Source organism: Nannobrachium achirus (genome assembly GCF_963921795.1).
Source record: "Nannobrachium achirus genome assembly, chromosome: 24".
NCBI classification, from domain to species: domain Eukaryota; kingdom Metazoa; phylum Chordata; class Actinopteri; order Myctophiformes; family Myctophidae; genus Nannobrachium; species Nannobrachium achirus.
Genome location: NC_137831.1, coordinates 20,534,352 through 20,555,849, shown reverse-complemented (window position 1 = coordinate 20,555,849; position 21,498 = coordinate 20,534,352). Strand labels below are relative to the sequence as shown.

General features: G+C 43.7%; 1 protein-coding gene across 1 annotated transcript in view; it reads left to right on the top strand.

The window, feature by feature from the left end:
* The window catches only part of LOC308280136 (voltage-gated inwardly rectifying potassium channel KCNH7-like), a gene marked incomplete at both ends in the record, with an annotated part of 206,348 nt that overhangs the window by 106,630 nt on the left and 78,220 nt on the right, over positions 1–21,498 (top strand). Inside the window, 2 exons of the mRNA XM_080720398.1 lie at positions 15,346–15,840; positions 17,252–17,275. Of these exons, the coding sequence (XP_080576524.1) occupies positions 15,346–15,840; positions 17,252–17,275 (519 nt within the window). The remainder of the gene's footprint in view (positions 1–15,345; positions 15,841–17,251; positions 17,276–21,498) is intronic.

Genomic DNA, 21,498 nt, shown 5'->3' with positions numbered 1-21,498 from the left:
TCACTGTAGGGGGAAAACCTGCGGTTGCTTTTCAGGAAATGGAAAATAAGAACCGGCGTTCTGATGGATCCAATGAAGCGTCAGCGTTAGTTTATGCAGGACATGGGAGTCAGGTTGCTGCTCAGCTGTAGTCAGATTTCAGTCAGCTCTGTTCTCATACCTCATTAACATATCTGCTGGTCATTATGTCACATGACTGCCATACTCCATTCAAAGCGCTCAATCAGTAGGGAAGGCTCCTTTAAATATGGCTTGCTTCTCTACCAATGCTTAGTTTCCGAAGCTTCGGAATCATTTGCTGCTTGCTCCCTCCTCCACCCCAGCCTCCACCTATTTGCACGATCAGTCTGGCTAAGTTCAATACTTGGTGATTGTCTGATTAAGTTACATCAATGTGGTTAAGCTCAAGTACTGTGATCTTGACTAAGTTTCATGTCAATGTTGTTAAGCTCAATACTGTGATTTTGACTAAGTTCATGTCAATGCTATTATTTTGCTATTCTATCCCTATGGGGGGTATTGTTATGCGTTCCCTGATTTTGCTTAGCATGCTCAGAAAAGCCTGCACAAAATTCAGGGAGTATCTCCGAACGCGGAGCCCTTCAAACGCCAAGATGAACTATATTCCATTTATGCAATAAATGGTTAAATCTGCTTGACCTGTATTCAATTTATGCAATGGTTAAATCTTCTTGTTCCTGCCTAACATGTAGTTATTATGTACAGTACTAGTCAGAAGCTTGTGTTAATACTTTTTGGTGGTTATTAAATATTTATTATTGCAACGATAGGTCGCAGTTAACTATCAGAACCGTCACAGCACACGGTCACGGACGGCTAACGCCTGACGCTGTGGTTCCCCTGACACATCACTGTGACATCACAGGTGACCTCACAGTCATGTCAGATACTCAGAGCAGGAATCTCCATATATGGGCATAAACAGATGACATCACAGTGATGTCAGATACTCAGTCAGAGCAGGGATCTCCATGTATGGGCATAAAAGGGATTGTATCCCAGATGGTGCCCTGTTAGGAGAACCACACTAACAGAATCTATAATTCCAAGACAGATGGCGCGACCTCGCCCTTGGTCGCTTTTCGCCCTTAGGCTTCTTACTGGTAAAGAAAGATACTGACCTGATGAAGGTTGTGTGTGGCGGTCTGCGGGCTCTACCTCTCAACTACTAAGTGAATCTACAGTACAAGCTCACAACGTTGTGAACGTATAGATTGACTATTTCCGATAGTTCTTAACTAGGGCATTCATTTAAATATCGTCACTGTCGGGCAGAAACCTTGTATCTCCAAGTTTAAAAATGGTATGTTTTTTTTCCGTAAAGCCCTGCTTCACCATACAAGACTAGTGAAAATAGCAGATCTACAAGCATCTCACATCGCGAGGCGTTGTGTGCTTGTAGATCTGCTATTTTAACTACTTTAACTCGTTTTTAAATAAATAATAATACAAAAAAGGAATGGTTTTGGACATACACGGTTTCCACCGGACAGCAACGATATAAATATACATGAATATCATGGTTGGTATACGAGCAACGATATGAACACTTACTGCAGAAGGAGACGAGAGGGACCAGAGCCGTGTGGTAGAGGGCCAGTATTGAAATGGTGCAGGGCTGCATGATCCATGTATCGCATTAGCCCTCCTCCCCCAGGGGAATAAGCAGCCATGAATAAGGTGCTGCTTATATCGATTTGCCTCTGTGGCTCCACGGCACGCCATCCATCCTGTGAACCATCTTGAATCCTCCCCATTTGGACCGTGATGCGTGCTTGCTGGGAAGGCTTCCCCCCTCCAGACCCATAAATGGCACAGATGATTAGCTGGGAGGCGTTTTGATGCCGTCGGCTATCAGTCTGGCTGATAGCCTGCCTGCCTCGTAGCCAACGACTGTTCCAAAAATGTCTCTATCACTGAGTAAAGGCTCGACCGAAATGTTCGGTGAGTTGTGTTTTCCGACGTGCAAATTTCCGAACTCTCGTTCGGTCCAATGCTTTTCAGAAGTCCCGAGGGATATAATTTTATGGTAGAAAAGGACCTTTTGACCGAAAACTGCGGTTTCGGTCAAAGTATGGACAGGCCATTATAGGGATGCTGAGACACTACACTACACTACAGATTGCATTAGGACATGTGTCAATGTTTCTGCAAACCATTGATGCAAGGGTGGTGCCAGGCGTCCATTGATTTTGTTTAGCAGGGAGAGCCAAACGGCCAGCATTTGCATTTGAAGAGGCGAGTGAGAGAGGCAACGATTGCCTATATCAGGGGTCTTCAACGTTTTCAGGCCAAGGACCCCTTAATTGAGAGAGAGATGAAGCAGGGACCCCCACCTTTTCATAGATTCCATATGCAGTAGTTTCCATATAGTTTCATTGTTTGACAGCACAATCATCAGTGTATTTTGGATTCATGTCAATTTGTGTTTTTAGATATTTAACCACTTGAACCGTCAATACTTAATAAACTTGACCTTTCCCTCTGTACTTTGTCTGCTCTTTTTCCCCTCTACACCAAAGCTCTTTGCCAAAAATGTTTTGGCAAAAAGGAGAAACAAACTTTCTATCACTCAAAGATTAGAAGGACCCCCCGTAGTAACTCTGAGGACCCCCTAGGGCTCCCGGACCCTCTGTTGAAGACCCATGGCCTATATTATTTTCCTATTGATAGTTATGTTATGTAATAAACTGGTCAAGTTTGTTGTGCCACCTAGAAGAATAGCCAATAGGACAGACCAGTAAGATAAGCGACCGTCAGGTCACATGTAAAAATTGGCCATCCGTGTTGGTGAGACTCTAGACATACTGTGTACCACTTTGCGTGATTTTAGGGCAAAATCTGTAGGAGCAGTGTCCAAAATTGTGTTTGAAAAAATCAGCCTGATGGTGGCGCTAAATGGGATAGATCCATGTTGGTGACAGAACTGTAGACATACTGTGTACCGCTTTGTGTGATTTTAGGGCAAAATTTGTAGGAGCAGTGTCCAAAAATGTGTTTTGCAAGAATCGGCCTCATGGTGGCGCTAGAAGAGGGCCTTGTGAGAAATGAAGGGTGGCGGTCTGGTGGAGATATGAGTAGGGCAAAAGTGTGACGTGACAGACTGACTGACTGACTGACTGACGGAAGGACAGACTGACAGCCGGTGGAGGTTTTGATAGTAACTGTGACCTGACGGTCGCAATTACTACTGTATGCTGTCATTTGGGTTAGATAGAGACAGTTACCTCCAACTAAAGAGGTTACGCTTTTGACCGTTTGTTTGCTGTGATCAGCAAATCTTCGAAATAACGAGTTGGATTGCCAACTTGCTAATTAATTTTTTTGTGACCCCTTCCTTGTTCCTCTCAAGCCGCCATCAGGGGCCAAACGTTCAGTGTCAGAATGAGCGTATCTTTCCACCCCTGTGTCACCCAGACACAATCTGCTGTGCACATGGATGCTCCCGGGAGGAAGACATTATTGGTTTTTCGTGACCCCCATGACCGTTCCTGTAGTACCACCATCAGGCGACACCTTCAAATGAGCAATCTGGGGAGATTTGTAGGCCCTGGAAGACGTTTGCACTCTACTGGGGGCATGCTTGTTTCTTCCTATATCCCACGCTGATATATGGTACAGAAAAATACAATACATTGTGTCTGATTTAGCTGTAAAGGCCCATTCCCACTGGGGCCAGATAACAGATAAAAAATCTCTTTCTCCATTCAAGTGTATGATAAGATACAGATAAAAAAAATGTCACAGATAAAAAAATATTTTAATAATATTTTTTATCTGTATCTTACCATCCACTTGAATGGCGAAAGAGATTTTTTTTATCTGGAGAAAGAGTTCTGTTTTATCTGTTATCTGGCCCAGTGGGAATGGGCCTTAACTCTGTACAGAAATCATTTAACCTGCAGATTTCTTTCTTTCTTTCTTTCTTTCTTTCTTTCTTTCTTTCTTTCTTTCTTTCTTTCTTTCTTTCTTTCTTTCTTTGTGGTTCAAAATCCTGTCCACCGATAACAAAATATTAAAAGTTTGGGGTCTACACTTCAGAGGGAATATTTAAGGGGACCAAGTATAGACCTCTCGTGGCCCCCAGTCAGCAAAGTGTATAGGATATACTGTAGTATAGTGTAAGGTTTAGGTCAAAAGGTGAACTGCACTGGAATATACTGGATAATTGGGCAGCTGGGAGCGCATTCATAGCCGACACCACATGCAAATAGGTTGGCAAAGCCATTAACTCCACCAGCACGCTTTCACCTTCACTCACTAGTAGGGATGGGACGATAAGCGATATTATCGTTTATCGTGATAAAAAACACTCAAGATAATCGTATCGTGGAAATTTAATTTATCGTGATATCGTCCTCCGTCATGCACTGGGATCAATTCACCTTTTATTTGCCGAGCTGCATATCCGGTACCACTTAAACCCTCTATAATTGGTAAAAGGTACTTACCCAAAAAAAAAGTACGTCCCAGGATAATGGATTTTGATTATCGCGATAATATCGTAACTCGCGATTTCTTTTGTCGCAATGATCGCGATATGAAATGTTCATATCGTCCCATCCCTACGTCACCTAAGTCAGCAAAATCATAAAGAGAATATCGTTTTATGTTTCACCTGAGCTAAGTTCTCCTTTTTGCTCCTCTCTGTCTCTCTCTTTTTCTTGCTTCTCCCCTAAACTTAAGCGCCCAACATCAGGGGTGGGGGTATGAAGACCCAATTAGTATCCCATGCAAATATTGCGCTCCAGTATCATAGCAACCAGGGCCACTATGCGTCCTCCGCTTTTGTAATGCCACTCTGGAGTGTTTGCAGAGAGAGACTGAAATAAAAAGAGACCACACACTCGCACTCGCACACACACACACACACGCAGGGGCGTCACAAGGGGGGGGGGGGGGGAGTGGGACTGAGTTACTAGGGCCCAAGGTGGAGGGGCCTTAATTATTTTATACTTTAGCTATTGAAAAATAGCAGATATACAAGCTCACAGCGCGGCACCGAGTGTCGCGCTGCGAGCTTGTAGATCTGCTATTTTTGAAAACATTTGTCCAAATCTTTGAATATGTGTATTTTTTAAGCGAACATTTGTAACTCCATTTTTGCTTCTGGGGGGGTCCCTGGAACGAAATATTTTGAGATGGGGGTCCTTGGCCAAATACATATCATTTTGGGGGTCCTTCACATGAAAAGGTTTGAGCACCCCTGACATAGAAACATGTTTATTCTTTAGGAGACCTTAGGAGAATTTGAAATATTCAAAGACAATTTTCACGACTTTTTAAAAATAGCAGATCTACAAGCTGCACTCGGTGCCGCTCTGTGAGCTTGTATATCTGCTATTTTTCAATAGTTAAAGCACAAAATGTGAGTGAATCCTTGCCCAGAATTTGGTGCGACAGCCCTGCACACACACACACACACACGCACGCACGCACACACACAGCCCAGCTAGTACTTAAAGGGCAGTGAAGCCCAGCGTGTGCTTCCAGCGTGCTCAATATCACCTTTTAAAAATAGCAACATGCACGGCTTTCTTCTCCTCTCACACACAGTGCTGAAAAGCGTGACTGGATTTCTTGCTAATTAAGAGATTTAGGCCTAGAATTATTGAATGCTTTAACTATTGAAAAATAGCAGATATACAAGCTCACAGCGCTGCACTCTCGGTGCCGCGCTGCGAGCTTGGATCTGCTATTTTTGAAAAATCATGATTATTATTTTTTTGCAAGTCTTTGAATATATCTATTAAGCGAACATTTGTAACTCAAATATTTGCTTCTGGGTGGTCCCTGGAACAACATATTTTGAGATGGGGGTCTGCAGCCAAATACCTGTAATTTTGGGGGTCCTTGACATGAAAAAAGTTTGAGAACAGCGTGATTTAGAAGAAGGATTTAGAAGTCGGGTCAAAGATCGGGTCAAAGATATTCAATGCACACATTTCACGATTTTTCAAAAATAGCAGATCTACAAGCTCGCAGCGCGGCACTCAAGCTTGTATATCTGCTATTTTTCTAAAGTTAAAGCATAAAACAATCGCATAAAACAACACGTTCCAGGTATTTGAGGGTTAAGAGATTTGCAGAACATAAGTCGCTACTACGCAGGCGCCATAATTAGACACACACCACTGCGTGTGAATGGCTTAAATGCTGTAATTCTAATTACTGTCCTTGAGGCGTCATTTCATATACAAACTAGAGGGTGGCAAAAGAGTGACCACTTAAGCCTGATTAAAAAGAATTGCACAAATATAGAAATAACCATAAAATGCGGTGTGTTGTGAACTTGTGATCTACTATTTTTGCTATTTTTTTTAAAGAAAAAGGGAATGATGAATGTATGTTTGCGTGAAGAAAACAAGCTTCTATAATTGACAATCTAAAATCAGATCAAAGGAAATATTAATGAAAGGCCTGAATTTTGCGTCTATGAAATCTATAGACGCAATGTGTGGCTATGTGTGACCGAACACAGCCACTGAACATGTTTACATTGTTCTCTTTAATTAATGGCGTGGTTCCTGGAGGGGAAGCCGTCTAGTAGTAGTAAAGCAAGGGTCTTCAACAGGGGGTCCGGGACCCCTCAGGGGTCCTCAGAGTTACTACAGGGGGTCCTCCAAATCTTTGTGTGACTTTTTTCTCCTTTTTTATATTAACCACTTGTACCCTAGAGTCCATATTCTGAGAACCTTTGCCAAAAATAGCAGATCTACAAGCTCACAACACCTCTCACCTATTTTCGGCAAAGAGGTTGGGTGTAGAGGGGAAAAAGATAAGACTAAGTACATCATCAGTGATGCGTTTTGCATCATATGATGCAAAATGCATCACCAGTACATGCTGAAATACTAAAATATCTCAAAAAACAGACTGAACACAAACAATAACTCAGGATTGTGTTGATCGTGTCCCAAACAACAATAAAATAAGATAGGGTTGTCCCAGAGGTGAAGAGGCCCTTTAAGTATTGACGGTTCAAGTGGTTAAATATCTGAAAACACAAATTGACATGAATCCAAAATACACTGATGATCGTGCTGTCAAATGATGAAACTTTATGGAATCTATTAACAGGTTGTGGGGGTCCCTGCTTCATCTCTCTCTCTCAACTAAGGGGTCCTAGGACAGAAAACATGGAAGACCCCTGTAGTAGAGGGTCTGTCGGTGAATGCATTGCCTCAGACCTACAGTATCATTCCACCAGGCTGTGGGATGTAATGTGTAATGTGAACTACCGTTGTATGACACAGTACAAAATTAAGCTCTTACCCTGCTTGTTTGTGGCTGTAAATAGAACTTCCATCCCTAATTCCGTTCTCCCTCAATTAAAGCATTCCACTGACAGAACAGCATGGGGGTAACTGGTAAATGGTGCATTTGTATAGCGCCTTTATCCCAGGCGCTTAAAGTTGCAGTTTTCTGCTGACATATACAGGAAACACGCAATTGCTTATTTTTATTTTTTATTTTTATTTTATTATATTCAGGCGGCTAACAATGCTCCCTAAAAAAATCTAGTCTCTGTGGCGTTTCTAGGAGCCACAGTCTGCCTCCAAAACTATTATTTTATCTGTAAGAAGCTCTGTCACTAGCAGCTCATTGGTGCATGAACCAGCCGACCCGGGGCTAAAAGGATTGACAGACAGGTCAACCAATCCGAACAAGAACAAGAGGCGGTCCTGATTGGTCTGCTTATTTGGCAGGCTGCCAAATAAGCAGACCAATGACAGAACTTCTCACAGATAAAAATACTAGTTTTGGAGGCAGATTGTGGCCCCAGGAAGTGTCACAGACATAACATTTCTTTAGGAAGCACATTTAGCCGTCTGAATATAATAAAATAAAAAATTAAAATAAGCAATTGCGTGTTTCCTGCTTAAGTCAGCAGAAAACTGCTTATAGCAACTTTAACATAGATTGTGCATTACATTCACCCATTCACACACACATTAATACGCCGGTGGCGGAGGAAACCGGGCAAGGCACCAACCTGCTCACCGGGAGCAACTAGCTAGTTGCTCCCGGTGAGCAGGTTGGTGCAAGCTCTGTCTGTCTGTCCCCACTCTGTGGGGCGGTAGTGGCTCAGGGGTAGACAAACCATCATTAGAACACGGCGGGTTCCCGAAGGGTTCCCAGTTCGATCCCCGGCTCACCCAGAGTTAGTGTCGAAGAGTCCTTGAGCAAGACTCTGAACCCCTATAGGGGTTCAGAGTCTTGCGCAGCCGCCCGCGTCCAGTGTGTGCTCCCCTTGAGAGTTATGTTGGGCCTTGAAATTATTTTTTTTGAGAAGCACTGTCCAAGAGCACCACAACGGGGCACCACACTGGTTTCATCCTAATTATAGGCCCGCAGCTTCACACTCCCAATATTGCAATGCCTTGTGTGAAAACACGTTATCAACACCGAAATGCATATCTCAAACCCTCACTCACTTCCTGGACTTGGACTGGTGTTTCTTCCTTTTCACTGACTCAAAGAAGAAACATTTTGTGGTTAATTATTTTATTTGGAAATGAACAAGGGATTCATCTTGGTAACATTGCCAGAGCATACAAGCAGAGCGGAGGAAATGCCGCTCCAGGGGGCTGCTGTAACGCTCGCTCATGTTGATGTGAGCTTGTAGTTTTCAGCTATATTCAAATGGCTGAAATGTATATATAGGGTTGAAGTAAAATAATACTAGCTAAAGTTTTCAAATAATTGTGGTGAGTAAAGGTACTTTTTATAAACCCACTCGGATAAAAAGTCGGCGCACGGATTGACTGAAATGTAATTACTCAGTGTGTTTTGTTCTCCTTTCAAGTTGTGGGGTGACAGTCTAGTTGCAAATATCTTACATAAACAGACAATTCCGTTAATGGCTTAAACTTTTGTTTCTTGTGACGTCGCGTCACAAGGTTGAACACAAGTAGCGCAAACGACGATTTATCTTTGTTTCATCTTTCACCATAAATTCAGCGTCGGCTCACCCAAGGTCGCAACGTTGAGCGAGGGATGCGCGAATGCCAATTCATTTTTTATCTCATCTCCATCACGTTGATTGACTCGTTATATCACACAGTGCATTATCCTACAGGCACCTTTAATAATGAATACCAATTAAACATTTTTGGCATGACAGGTACAGTAATTGAACACGCCGCACTGACCCAAGAAGTCTAAAATGGGTTCCTTTCTTTACACTCTCTCTCTCTCTCTCTCCCTCCCTCTCTCTCTCCCTCCCTCTCTCCATCGCTTTCTCTGTCCTTCCTTGTCAATGTCACCAGAGTAAAAGGAGCTAGTGTTCCCGGCTGCCCAGCCAAGTCAAAACATCAGTTTATCCTTCAATTTCCATTGTGTTTTCCTGCAGCCGTGCAGCTGGCGGTTGCCTTCTACCGCCGCTGGCCAAAACAATCAACCTGGGGCTTGTCCACGGCATATCTTATCGACTGTATTGTAGCATCAACTCTCAGTTTATTTATTTTATTTATTTATTTTCTTTTGTGTCGTGTTGTGTCGCACCCCGTAATGCAAAAAAAAGATAAGGGACAGGCTGATGGATCGAATCGATGTCTGCAATCGCGGCCAGGTGGCTTTCGGGCTTGTTCGGGAGGAGGATGGAGAGAGCGTGGCGGTGTTGGTGGTCAGGGGCGTCACAATTGGGTGGGGAAAAGGGGACTGGGTTACTAGGGCCCAAGGTGGAGCGGCCTGGAATTGTTTTATACTTTAGCTATTGAAAAAGTGCAGATATACAAGCTCACAGCCGCGCTGCAAGCTTGTAGATCTGCTATTTTAAAAAAGTAGTGAAAATGTGTGCAAATCTTTGAATATATTGTCGTTGACGGGTGAAAACCTTGTATGTCCAAAACCGTTCGTTTAGCATTTTCTATTTTAAAAATGATTTAAACTAGTGAAAACAGCCGATCTACAGGTGCGAGGCGTTGTGTGCTTGTAGATCGGCTGTTTTCATTACTTTTGTGTGACGGCCTTGTATGATGAAGCAGGGCTTTACTTTGCGAAAAAACATACAAATTTGAAACTTGGAGATACGAGGTTTCCACCCGACAACGACGATATGTAATTTTTTAGCGAACATTTTTAACTCAAATTTTGCTTCTGGGGGGTCCGTGGAACTAAATATTTTGAGATGGGGGTCCGTGGCCAGATGTACTTTACAAAAGAGATGCCAGCACTCACTTTAGAATGACTTCTTCGAATGTATTTCATTTTTGACCCAGCAGCTGCAACAAGCGGACGTTTTGACCCTACCGGGTCTTCCTCAGCGTGTATCTGACACACGCTGAGGAAGACAAGTATATCGGAACTGTGTTTGTCGACGAGGCTCCTCTCTCCCTCTTCTGAAGGTCCGTGGCCAAATACCCATCATTTTGGGGGTCCTTCATATGAAAAGGTTTGAGCACCACTGGCGTAGAAACAATTGTTTTTCAAAAAAACATTAGAAGGATTTGAAATATTCAAGATTTTCCAAAAATAGCAGATCTACAAGCTCGCAGCTTGTAGATCTGCTATGAGCTTGTAGATCTGCTATTTTTCAATAGTTAAAGCACAAAATAATGCGTAATCATGCGTTCCCAGTCCAAATGGGTTAAACCCCCCTCCCTCTATGAAGAACATTGCCTGGCGTTGCCAGCCTCTATCACACACTTCGTTTTGGGAAGAGAGTCTGGGATTTCAGGAAGAGTTTTCATTTCAGGGGTTTGCCCCAAACCACGTGCCCCAAGCTTACAGAAACCACGTGCCCCAAGCATACAGCCCTGATTGGCCAACCCTTGAAGCTGGTTGAGGAAATAGAATCTCGATGGATCGGTGCCAGACCGTACTACAACACCACTACCGCCAGGGGGTGTTGTTGTGTTCGGTCTGGTTTATTAACCAGGCAATGAAGAACATTCATGGGTGGGGCCCGCAGTGAATCCTTGTACCCAGGGCCCAGAATTTTGGTGCGACACCCCTGGGTGGTGGTGATACAGACAACGTATACGGGATGCTCACCACCGTTAAATGATTCATCCAATTGAAGTGGCGGCCGGACGGCTCTCTGCCCACGCAGAGGCCTGTGAGCTGTGCCTGCGTGTCACCATGGTGACACGTCTGCACATGCTGTGGCCCCAAGCGCGTCGGTGGGAAAATAATGGTCAGCACGTGTCGGGAGTCGACACACGCGCACGCACGCACACACACACACACACACACACACACACACGTTTGTGTTACTGTACTGTACGATGTGTGAGACCATAACAGTTATAGTAAGTAGGGGGGATTTTTATGAATGTCATTTTTAAAGGTTTCATGACTGTTACATTTTTCCTTCAAACGAGTATGAAGGTTTTAAAGGGGTATTCCACTTTCAAAAAAACTTTTGGTCATTTTATCAGTCTAATCAGGCTTTCATGAACACCCTGAACAGTTTTTAATTTGCTTGATTCAATATAATGTTTAAAGGCCCTCCAGGCCCAGGGCCTCTCCCCATACACACCCATTGTAACGTCAAACTCTATTTTAACCATGATAGATTTGTTAAAAACACCCATTATCTTTTCTGCTGAATCATAACACCCTCGATCTTAATACGTAAGCAGGCCGTGTTTTTTCCAATAACCTTTTTCATTTATTTTTAATAATTATTTGCGAAAATGGAAACAATTAAATACAATAAAAAGGCTGATTAGATGATGATAAAATGACAAAAAAGTTTTTTTTTAAAGTGAAATATCCCTTTAACTGAAAAATCCACCCCAGTGAGCCATTGCAGTTTTCTTTTTTCTCACTGTGTTCTTTGGCAATGGTTCTCAACCTTTTCAGGCCGTGACCCCCAAAATAAGCATATTTTAACCCCCCCCCCCCCCCCCCCCAACCTGACAAGTTGAGTCAGGAAATTTAGTTTGACTCGGTTCCACAAATAAATATTGTGAAAATAGCTGATCTACAAGCGCACTGTGAGCTTGTAGATCTGCTATTTTCAAGTGTCGAGTTTATATAACAGTAAAGTATTGTATAGTTTATTGATGACTTTTGATGCAGGAATGGTCCTTTCTTTCTTTCTTTCTTTCTTTCTTTCTCAAGGTATTAAAAAGGTCTCAAAAGCCCTTAAATTCCCACTTCACTGTCATCTGGGGACCCCCGCTAAATAATGTGGGGACCCACCTATAGGGGTCCCGACCCACAATCATCGCCTGTCAATCATCGCATCTGCTCCGCCCCCACTGGGGGAGAAATGGAGGGGAGGGGTCTGGGAGGAGAGGGGTCTGGGAGGAGAGGGGGCGGGATTGCTGGTGCCCAACTCATAAAATCTCAACAAGTACATAAATCGGGTATAACTCATAAACCTAACTTCTAAATGCCTAATCCTAAACCCAACCCCAACCTGAATCCTATCCTAATTGGAAACCTAACTCCCCATATCTATTTCAACCAGGAAAATGGTACTCACAATCTGCTATTTCTCAAATTCTACTAGACCTAGTGTAGTATATACTGTAGTGATACAAGTGTGTACACACACACACACACACACACACACACACACACACACACACGCGCGCGATTTACAATATTATCACGATAATCAAAATCCATTATCCTGGGGCGGAACATTTGACCAAAAATAGCAGATCAACAAGCTCACAACGCGTTGTGAGCTTGTAGTTCGGCTATTTTTTGGCAAAGACATTTGAGAGTGGGAAAAAAAGACTATCAACTACATAAAAAGTACCTTTTACCAATTATAGAGGGTTTAAGTGGTACCGGATATGCAGCTCGGCAAATAAAAGGTAAATTGATCCCAGTGCATGACGGAGGACGATATCACGATAAATCAAATCTCCACGATACGATTATCGCGAGTGTGTTTTTATCACGATAAACGATAATATCGCGTATCGTCCCATCCCTACCTACTATACAGTGCATGCTACACAAATAAGTGCATCGTATTTCTGGCTGGGGATATGGTTTCACTGTAGCTCCCAAGGTGACCCCCGTAAGAATCCGTCCATCCTCTCTCTTTTTTAACGTGCGCACAAAATGTCTCCCGAGGTTAAATTCTGCTCGCGCCAGTTACGTTTATCATGAATTTTATGGAGCGTGGACTTTTATCTGCGCACTTCAACGTTGTTATTGCTGCGTCCACTAGCGTCTTTCCCTTCATAACCATTACCCTCACGGCCACCTGCCCACTTTGACGGCTGCCTCGTAAATATCACTTCCTCTGTTGACGTCTCCTTCGTCTCACCTGGAGTCCTGGCCTCACTCATTAAAAATGTGCTTGTAATCTTCACGGGACTCCTCAATACACCGGCGCCATAACAATCCTGTATATAGTGTCTTCCACCATGAATAATTGAACGCTACTGAAGATTGTACTGATGCCTGAGGGAGAAGGAGGGTGTTTGTTTTGATCCTGCCTGGGTCTTTTATTTCTCAAAACTAGCCGCATTGGCAGGCTGATCAGCACCAAAGGCAAACCGCCGGCCAGATTCTAGCGGCTGGAAGATATCGGAGAGGAGGGTGGGGTGCTAGTTTTGCCACAAACAAACATACCGTCGTTGTCGGGTGGAAACCTTGTATGTCCAAAACAGTTCGTTTTGTATTTATCCTTTTAGAAATGACTTAAACTAGTGAAAACAGCCGATCTACAAGCACACAACGCCTCGCGTTTTGTGTGCTTGCAGATCTGCTGTTTTCACTACTTTTGTGCGACGGCATTGTATGATGAAGCTGGGCTTTGCTTTGCGAAAAAGATTACAAATTTGAAACTTGGAGATACAAGGTTTCTGCCCGACAGTGACGATACCACAAAAACACAAAATCAAGGTCGGCGAGGGTTACGTCAATCCTGTAGGCTCATTAGAAAGCACGGCGGGCTGTTATGGTCTGGCAGGCTGTCAATTTGACTCGGCGCTCGCGAGTTCAGCCAGCAATGCTCTATGGGAGGCTGAGCAAGTGACCTTTGTCCTCAGAAAGCTGGAGTTGACAAGACATTACTCATTAAACATCGCACCAACACCTATATTTGGCCATTAATCACCGTCATACAAATTCGCAGTGCTCTGATGCTCAGTGAACCTCCTGAAGGTTGGATAGCACATTATAGCAGTGCTTTATAAACTTCTTCATTAATATCTATCAAGCCCTCCCATCTGAAAAAAGTCTGTGCCAGGGACCCCCATGCAAATCGGAAAATACGTGGAAAATAGTAGATCTACAAGCTCACAACGCATTTGCAATGAAATTTGTTTGCAGCTTGTAGATGGGCTATTTTAAAATAGCCTATGTAATCTGACATTTGGTCCAAGTCTCAAGCAAGTCTCAAGTTTTTCTGCTGTGGCAAGTCAAGTCGAGTCGAGTCACAAGTAGCGTAGCGTAGCGTAGCGTAGCGTTGACGTTAACGACCCCCCTGCCGGTCATATTAGAAATATATCCGCAAAAAAAAAACAGCCTACAATGAAAAAACAACAACATGCTACAAGTCGTCCGAGTCACCGTGTCTCAAGTCGAGTCGAGTCGAGTCTGGAGTCATTGTCTTCCAAGTCAAGTCGAGTCTCAAGTTTTTTGCCCTCAAGTCCGAGTCGAGTTGCAAGTCGTCAAATTTGCAACTTGAGTCCGACTCGAGTCGAGTCTCTATGACTCGAGTCCAATTGTCTGCTATGTATATAGTAAGGCTGGGCAATATATCGAAAATGTATCTTCATCGAGGTATCAACATGCGAGGTATACTGTACATATCGACGAAGACGGCTTGAAATGAGGTATTGGTGTATGTGTCAAATTAATTAACAGACACACTATGCATGCACCGTCCTAGCACATGCAAAACACAGTCCATCTGTAACAAAGTGTCGTTATTTCAATAAAACCATTGTTGGAAAATGGAAATAAGGCATTTAATGTCTTTATTCTATGTGTACTGTGCCATGTGCATGCATGGATATGCTATTCATTATCTGGGTTAGGCAGGCAGTGGACCTAAAGCAGAAACACATTAAAAACAATATTATGCTTTTTACTAATACCGTGGTATTCAACAACGTTATCGAATATTGAAGGTTTTCCCTACAAAGGTTTTTTTTTTTTGGCAACAGTTGAGTTAATGATGATGATGATGATACATAGAAATATATTATGTGCATAATCAGAAGTATCGTTTCGAACATGAAGATAGCAACATGACATAATCTACAGTGTAGTGTTACATTGTATTATGGTTTTAAAATTCTCTGTCTCTCTCTCTCTCTCTCTCTCTCTCTCTCTCTCTCTCCCTCCCTCCCTCCCTCCCTCCCTCCCTCCCTCCATTTCTGGCCTGTCTCCCTCCCTCAGGTAAAGGGAGGTTCTTTCGCTTCCGTCTGCCGGCCTTCCCTCTCCTGGGGATCAACAAGCAGTCCCTCCCCCAGGAGGACCCGGACGCGGTCATGGTGGACTCCCCGCGCCACAGCGACAGCGTCTCGGTGGCCACCCGCTGCGACTACCCGCTGCCCGCCACGCGCGAGAGCTGCAGCCCCTCCTACGCCAACGACACGCACGCGCTCATCGGCCCCAGCCACTGCTCCACGCCCGTGTCCGAGCCCCTGGACCACTCCTCGCCCAAAGGCCCCCAGGACCGAGCCTCCCGGGGGGCCGCCTCCTCCTCCCCCGAGGTGCCACGGCAGATCCAGGCAGACAGCCTGGTCGCGGCCCCCTCCAACCCTGCCCTCACGCCCACCGCCTCCGGGGAGAGTGTGTGCAGCATCCGCAGGGCCTCCTCCGTGCAAGACATGGAGGGCTTCGGCGCCTCCAACTCCCAGATGGCCTTCAGGGGGCGACACGCTAGTGAAGGTAGGGGCTCTCTCCTCTCATGATGTGTCACCCCGGCTTTCCACCGTCCACCAGGGCTCCACACACAAACCCCACTCCTAAATAGAGTTAGCTTATAGAGCAGTGGGGAGTCCCCAGATGATTAACTTAATGTGCAACATTGTTTTCTCTCTCAACAGTGTACAAAACAACATAAAGTTTAAGTGTATAGAAGAGGATAGGCCCCTATCTGCAAATTTCTAAAGTGACAATTTAAGGACTTTTTAATATCTCTAAAATGACAAATTAAACTTGTCAAATATTAGAGACAGAAATTGTGAAAATAGCTGATCTACATGCTCACAACGCCTCATGAAGAAATCGAAGAAAAATCTACGAAATTCCATGAATTAGAACACAAATGTTTAAGAAGTAGTGAAAATAGCCGATCTGCAAACTCACAATGCAAAGCGACGTGTTGTGAGCTTGTAGATCTGCTATTTCTCTTTTGGGTCTCGAGCTAAAAGGTTTTGGGAACCACTGCTCTGTCGGCTCGAGGCTTTCGTCACACACACACACACACACACATTACATTGCACATTAGAAAGCAGAGCTTCCAGTATAAGCGCTTCAGACACATAATGAGTGGATTATAATCCCAACAATCAGAAAAATAGGCATAATCTGCTTTAACACGCACAATACGCCAAATCTCTATAGGCTTCCGGGGGTTTGAAGTATCCCACACTGCCTCTGTCCCCACCAATAAGCCAATCCTTTTATCTGCAATTTAAGTTTTTAAATAGCTCCCAGCGGTTGACACGGCATGACGGCAATACGTCTACCACACAGTAATGAATTGTCCACCGTGAAAACTACGGCGGGGTCTTAACCCATTCAGGCCAAGAATGATTTAATGCTTTAACTATTGAAAAATAGCTGATATACAAGCTCAGAGCGCGGCACTTAGTGCCACGCTGCGAGCTTGTAGATCTGCTATTTTTGAAAAGTCGTGAGAATTTGAGCAAATCTTTGAATATCTATTTTTTTTATAAGCGAACATTTGTAAGTCAAATTTTGCTTCTGGTTGGGTCCCTGGAAGTAAATATTTTGAGATCTGGGTCCGTGGCCAAATACATACTATTTTGGGGGTCCTTGACATGAAAAAGTTTGAGCACCACTGACGTAGAAACATAGGTTTAAAAAAAAAAAAAAAACTTAGAAGGATTTGAAATATTCAAAGACTTCACGATTTTCCAAAAATAGCAGATCTACAAGCTCGCAGCTTGTATATCTGTTATTTTTCAATAGTTAAAGTACCCAGGGCCCAGAATTTGGTGCGACACCCCCTGCTCACATCGGCCCCTCACCCCACCCCCCTCTCTCTCTCCTCCCCCCTCCCCCCTTCCTTGTCTCCTTTATCTCGTCTCTACTCCATCACGGCGGCTTACAGACAACGGCCGCCGCAATATGAAAGGTAAACGGAAAGTGAAATGCATTTTCACTTCCGAACGGCACGTCTAACACACGAGTGGCACCGCAGTACCCTGTTGTACTGCACACACCGGCTTGCTTTTGCATGATATTCTTCTTAATCCTTTCCCTTTTATTTCCGAGCCAAAGGTCTATGAGTTTCGTTTGATTTGAATGCAAATGCATTTTCCCCGGTGGGTGGGAGCGGGTGGGTGGGCGAGCGCCCGCGGAGCCCGCATGGAAGAGGCGCTGGCATCGTATTAGATGACTCAAGTCTCCCTGGTGCACATTGACCTGCTGAACCCCCTCAGCAGGGCCCCCCGTGGGAGCGCTCAGCACCAAAACCCCTCGGTGACCTCTGCAACACGCCTGCATGAAGCGACAAGTTATCTCTCTCTCTCTCTCTCTCTCTCTCTCTCTCTCTCTCTCTCTCTCACACTCTCTGTCTGTCTCGCTCTCTCCTCTCTTTCTCTCTCTCTCTCGTCTATAATTGAAGACAATCATTGCAGCCTTATGAGCTTATCGCCTCCCACTGGTCTGTTAACCTCAGTTTGTTCAGTGCAGAAGAACGTTAATCGACCGCTTACGTTACGTTATTCGTGTTTATTTGACGTGGACGCAGGGCCGTCGTGCAGATTTTTGGGAGGGGGGTCAAGATCAAAGACTCAACTCACGATAAGATTCGAATCACGATTCAAGGTTCACGATTCACGATGTCACGATTTTTTCAACACCAATTTATTTTCCAGAAAAATTACCCCCGAAAAATCCACAATTCTTACAATTCCAGTATTTTCTTTTCTTTTAACAATAAATACTGTTCTCTTATGCTCTTTTCAATACAGTAGAACTATCAAATGACAAAAAACAACAATTCAATTTCAGTTCACTTGTCTTCTCTTACAAGGAATCCTGTATGTTTTAGATGTTTACAGTGGCAAATAGCAAATGACAGAATAGTGTAAACTTATCAATTGTTAAATGTCAAATCCTGTTATTTTTTTAAACAACACTCTTACCCTCTTTTCAATACTGTATCAAAGAATGCATTTTTTCTGTGGTACATAGCAAGCCAACTGTACTGTAAGCCAGGCACAAACTAAGGCATAACAACTCTTACCCTCTTTTCAAAATCAATAATTCATCAAAGTCAAGACCTAGTGTCTCATTGTGGATAGACTGTTCAAAGTCCCTGACTTTCTAACACACCATTTCACCTGCTTATATATTGAATGTGTCAATTCTTGTTTTCACTAGAAACGTTGTTTCCACATTGTAACCAGTGGCAGAAACATGCATCTGTACGTAGCATTGTTGTTGTTAGCCCTTAGCACTGATTAGTGCTATGCTCTGTAGCAGCAAAGTAATGACACAGCACTCAACTAACTGCTCTCTTTGTCAATCAAAATCGCAGAGCTCTGCTCTGCAGCTGCAACGGAGGCACGCTGGCAGCTTTGAGCGAGTGAGCCTTCCTACTGTAGCCGCCGCTGCGTCTGCCTGACGTTAGATGTTGAACACGCAGAGACGTTGAAGAAGGAATGAAGTTTAACTCGAGTGCGCCCTCTGTTGGTCGATTTTAAATCGATTTTTTCATGAATCGTGACAGGCCTAGTGCTAAGTGCTCATTTTCAACACCTGTCTGCAGGAGGCTTTTCTAAATAGAATAACACTAGTCTAGTGCAAACACATATCTATATACATTACAGTGGTGGAAAAGGTACTCACATTTGTTACTTAGGTAGAAGTATATCAATACCTCAATGTAGAATGTAGAAAATCTACTGTAGATCGGCTAATTTCAAATAGCCAAAATATGTATACTGTAAGAAGTGAAGTGGTTAATGTATGTTTTGTAATAATAATCAAAATCTACAAAGTAACTAGTAACTGAAGTTTAAAAATAATTGTAGTGGAGTAAAAGAACAATATTAGCCTCTGAGATGTAGTGGAGTAGAAGTACAAGTACTGAAAATTCTAAATAGCCTACTCCAGTAAAGTGCCTCGACATTTTACTTAAGTACAGTACTTGAATAAATGTTACTTTACACCACTGACACAGTATATTGTCACTCTGAAACCTTGTATCTCCCAAGTTTCAATTTGTACGTTCTATCGCAAAGCAAAGCCTTGCTTCATCGTACAAGACTGTCGCACAAGACTGGTGAAAATAGCAGATCTACAAGCACACAACGCCTCGCGGTGCGAGGCGTTGTGTGCTTGTAGGTCGGCCATTTTCAATATTTTAAGTCACTTTTAAAATGAGGAATACAAAACCCAACGGTTTTGGACAACGACGATATGTGTGCATGCGTGTTTTCCTGGAAAGTTTTTGCTCGAGTCATGTTCTTCTGGTTTTCTGAATGAGTGCACGGGGGTTCAATTGAATCGCGACGCTGCCTGCACCGCATGCTGAGGCGACACGGCGATTCAAAGCACGCTGACAACAGAAAGACCCAAAGACCCTTCCTTCCTCAACAAATTATAAGCGCCGCTTATCTGAGGAGAACACCTTCCTCTGCTGTTGATTTTGATAGAGCGACGTGGTGCCTGGTGGCTCAGCCAATTAGTGGCACAGACCATAATGCTTCTTGTGAGCGCGAGGACCCAGTCTGGAAACCGAGCCCCCTCTATAGTCTCAAATGTCTTATCTATCAGCCACGTGCACACATAGACATCAAAGGGGGCTTGAGCCCCTACCCTTTTTAGCTGTCTGTAAAGAGTGCCCTCTCCAGACCATGAATGCAGTTTTTACTATGGTGAAAGAAATGCAAATGCCCTCTTTCCATGCCATACCTGAAGGCAGCATTCAAGAGAATTGCCTTGTCCAAAACTCTCCTGAACTTGAACGCAGGATCTTATGTTGAAAGAATTGCCCTCTGTGTATAGAAATCCATGCCGTTACGCCACATCGCCAGTATTCACTTGATCATGCTTAGTTCAGTGTGGTATCAAGCACCGAAAATAGCCGACCTCCAAGCTCTGCGAGGGAGGTTGGAGCTTGGAGGTCTGCTATTTTCGATATTTTCAGCAAAAGGCCCTTTTAGAAATTTAAGCCCCTGCCTCTCTAACATTCTCTGCATGTCCCTGCTATCTATCCTCTCTCTCTCTCTGCCCTTGGGCTACCTGTCTCTCTACACTGACCTGATATAAAGCTTAAAAACGCCATGAAAATAACAATAATAATAAATACATAAATAAGAACATTTGACAGAATGACCTTGTGTTAAATTACAATGGCGTGGCTTGATTTATGATTGGCCTCGAAGAGTTCCAAAATTATACTAAAATAAACCATTTCTTGTGCTTGACTTGTCTGTCATCCATTATATGGTGACGTAGTTGGATTACTCCTATGGTACTTGTAGGTCATCATTTCATATTGGGAACAGTACACAACTAAATGCAGTACATGCACAATGTAATGTAGACCCTACTGCAGGGCTATTCAACTAAATTGTTCAGGGGCCACATTGTCAGAAACCCTAGGGGCCGCGGGCCGGATTAACCCCCCATAAAAATAAAAAAATAAAAGCTTTGGCTTTGACGATATCTTAGAATAGATGTAGACCTATTTGACGGTGCAGAAACACAATTGCCTTCTTCGGTGCATTAACGAGTGTCAACGCATCAGCGGGTCACAGGTGCGTACACCTCCACTCTGCAGTGCTCTAAACTGAAGTGACGGGAGTCTCATTCCTCTCCAAAAGCCCTTCTCCCTAAACATTCAGTGTTTTTTCTGTAATCTGTCGTTTTTCGAATAATTAGGCTCAGAAAAGTGCATTGGCCTCTGGACGTACGCATCTTTGTCCAGGGGACGGTGTGGTTGTATCACCGGAGCTTTTCATCATCACATCACTGCACCATACGTACAATACAGGGGAGGTGCCGGTTGTTTGGAGAATGTGGGAGGAACCATGAAAGTTTCTGAACTACGCCATCTCTGGTGACTAGGTATATTATCTTTGCCACTCAAAAGGCCACAGAACACAGAGAGGGGGAAAACACTGCCATGGCTCCAAGGAGTGGAGTTTCAGTTTTAAACATTTCAATACACATTTTAAGGACCAGGACAAAGACTTTTTATGATTGGTAAAAACAGCATGTCATAATTCCTTTAAGGATTATTGTGATTATGGTAAACTCACATTCCATATCACACACACCATAATTCACTAGCACATGTTTGGAATTCTTCTGAGGGCCAGTACAACCTCATTGGCCGTCAGT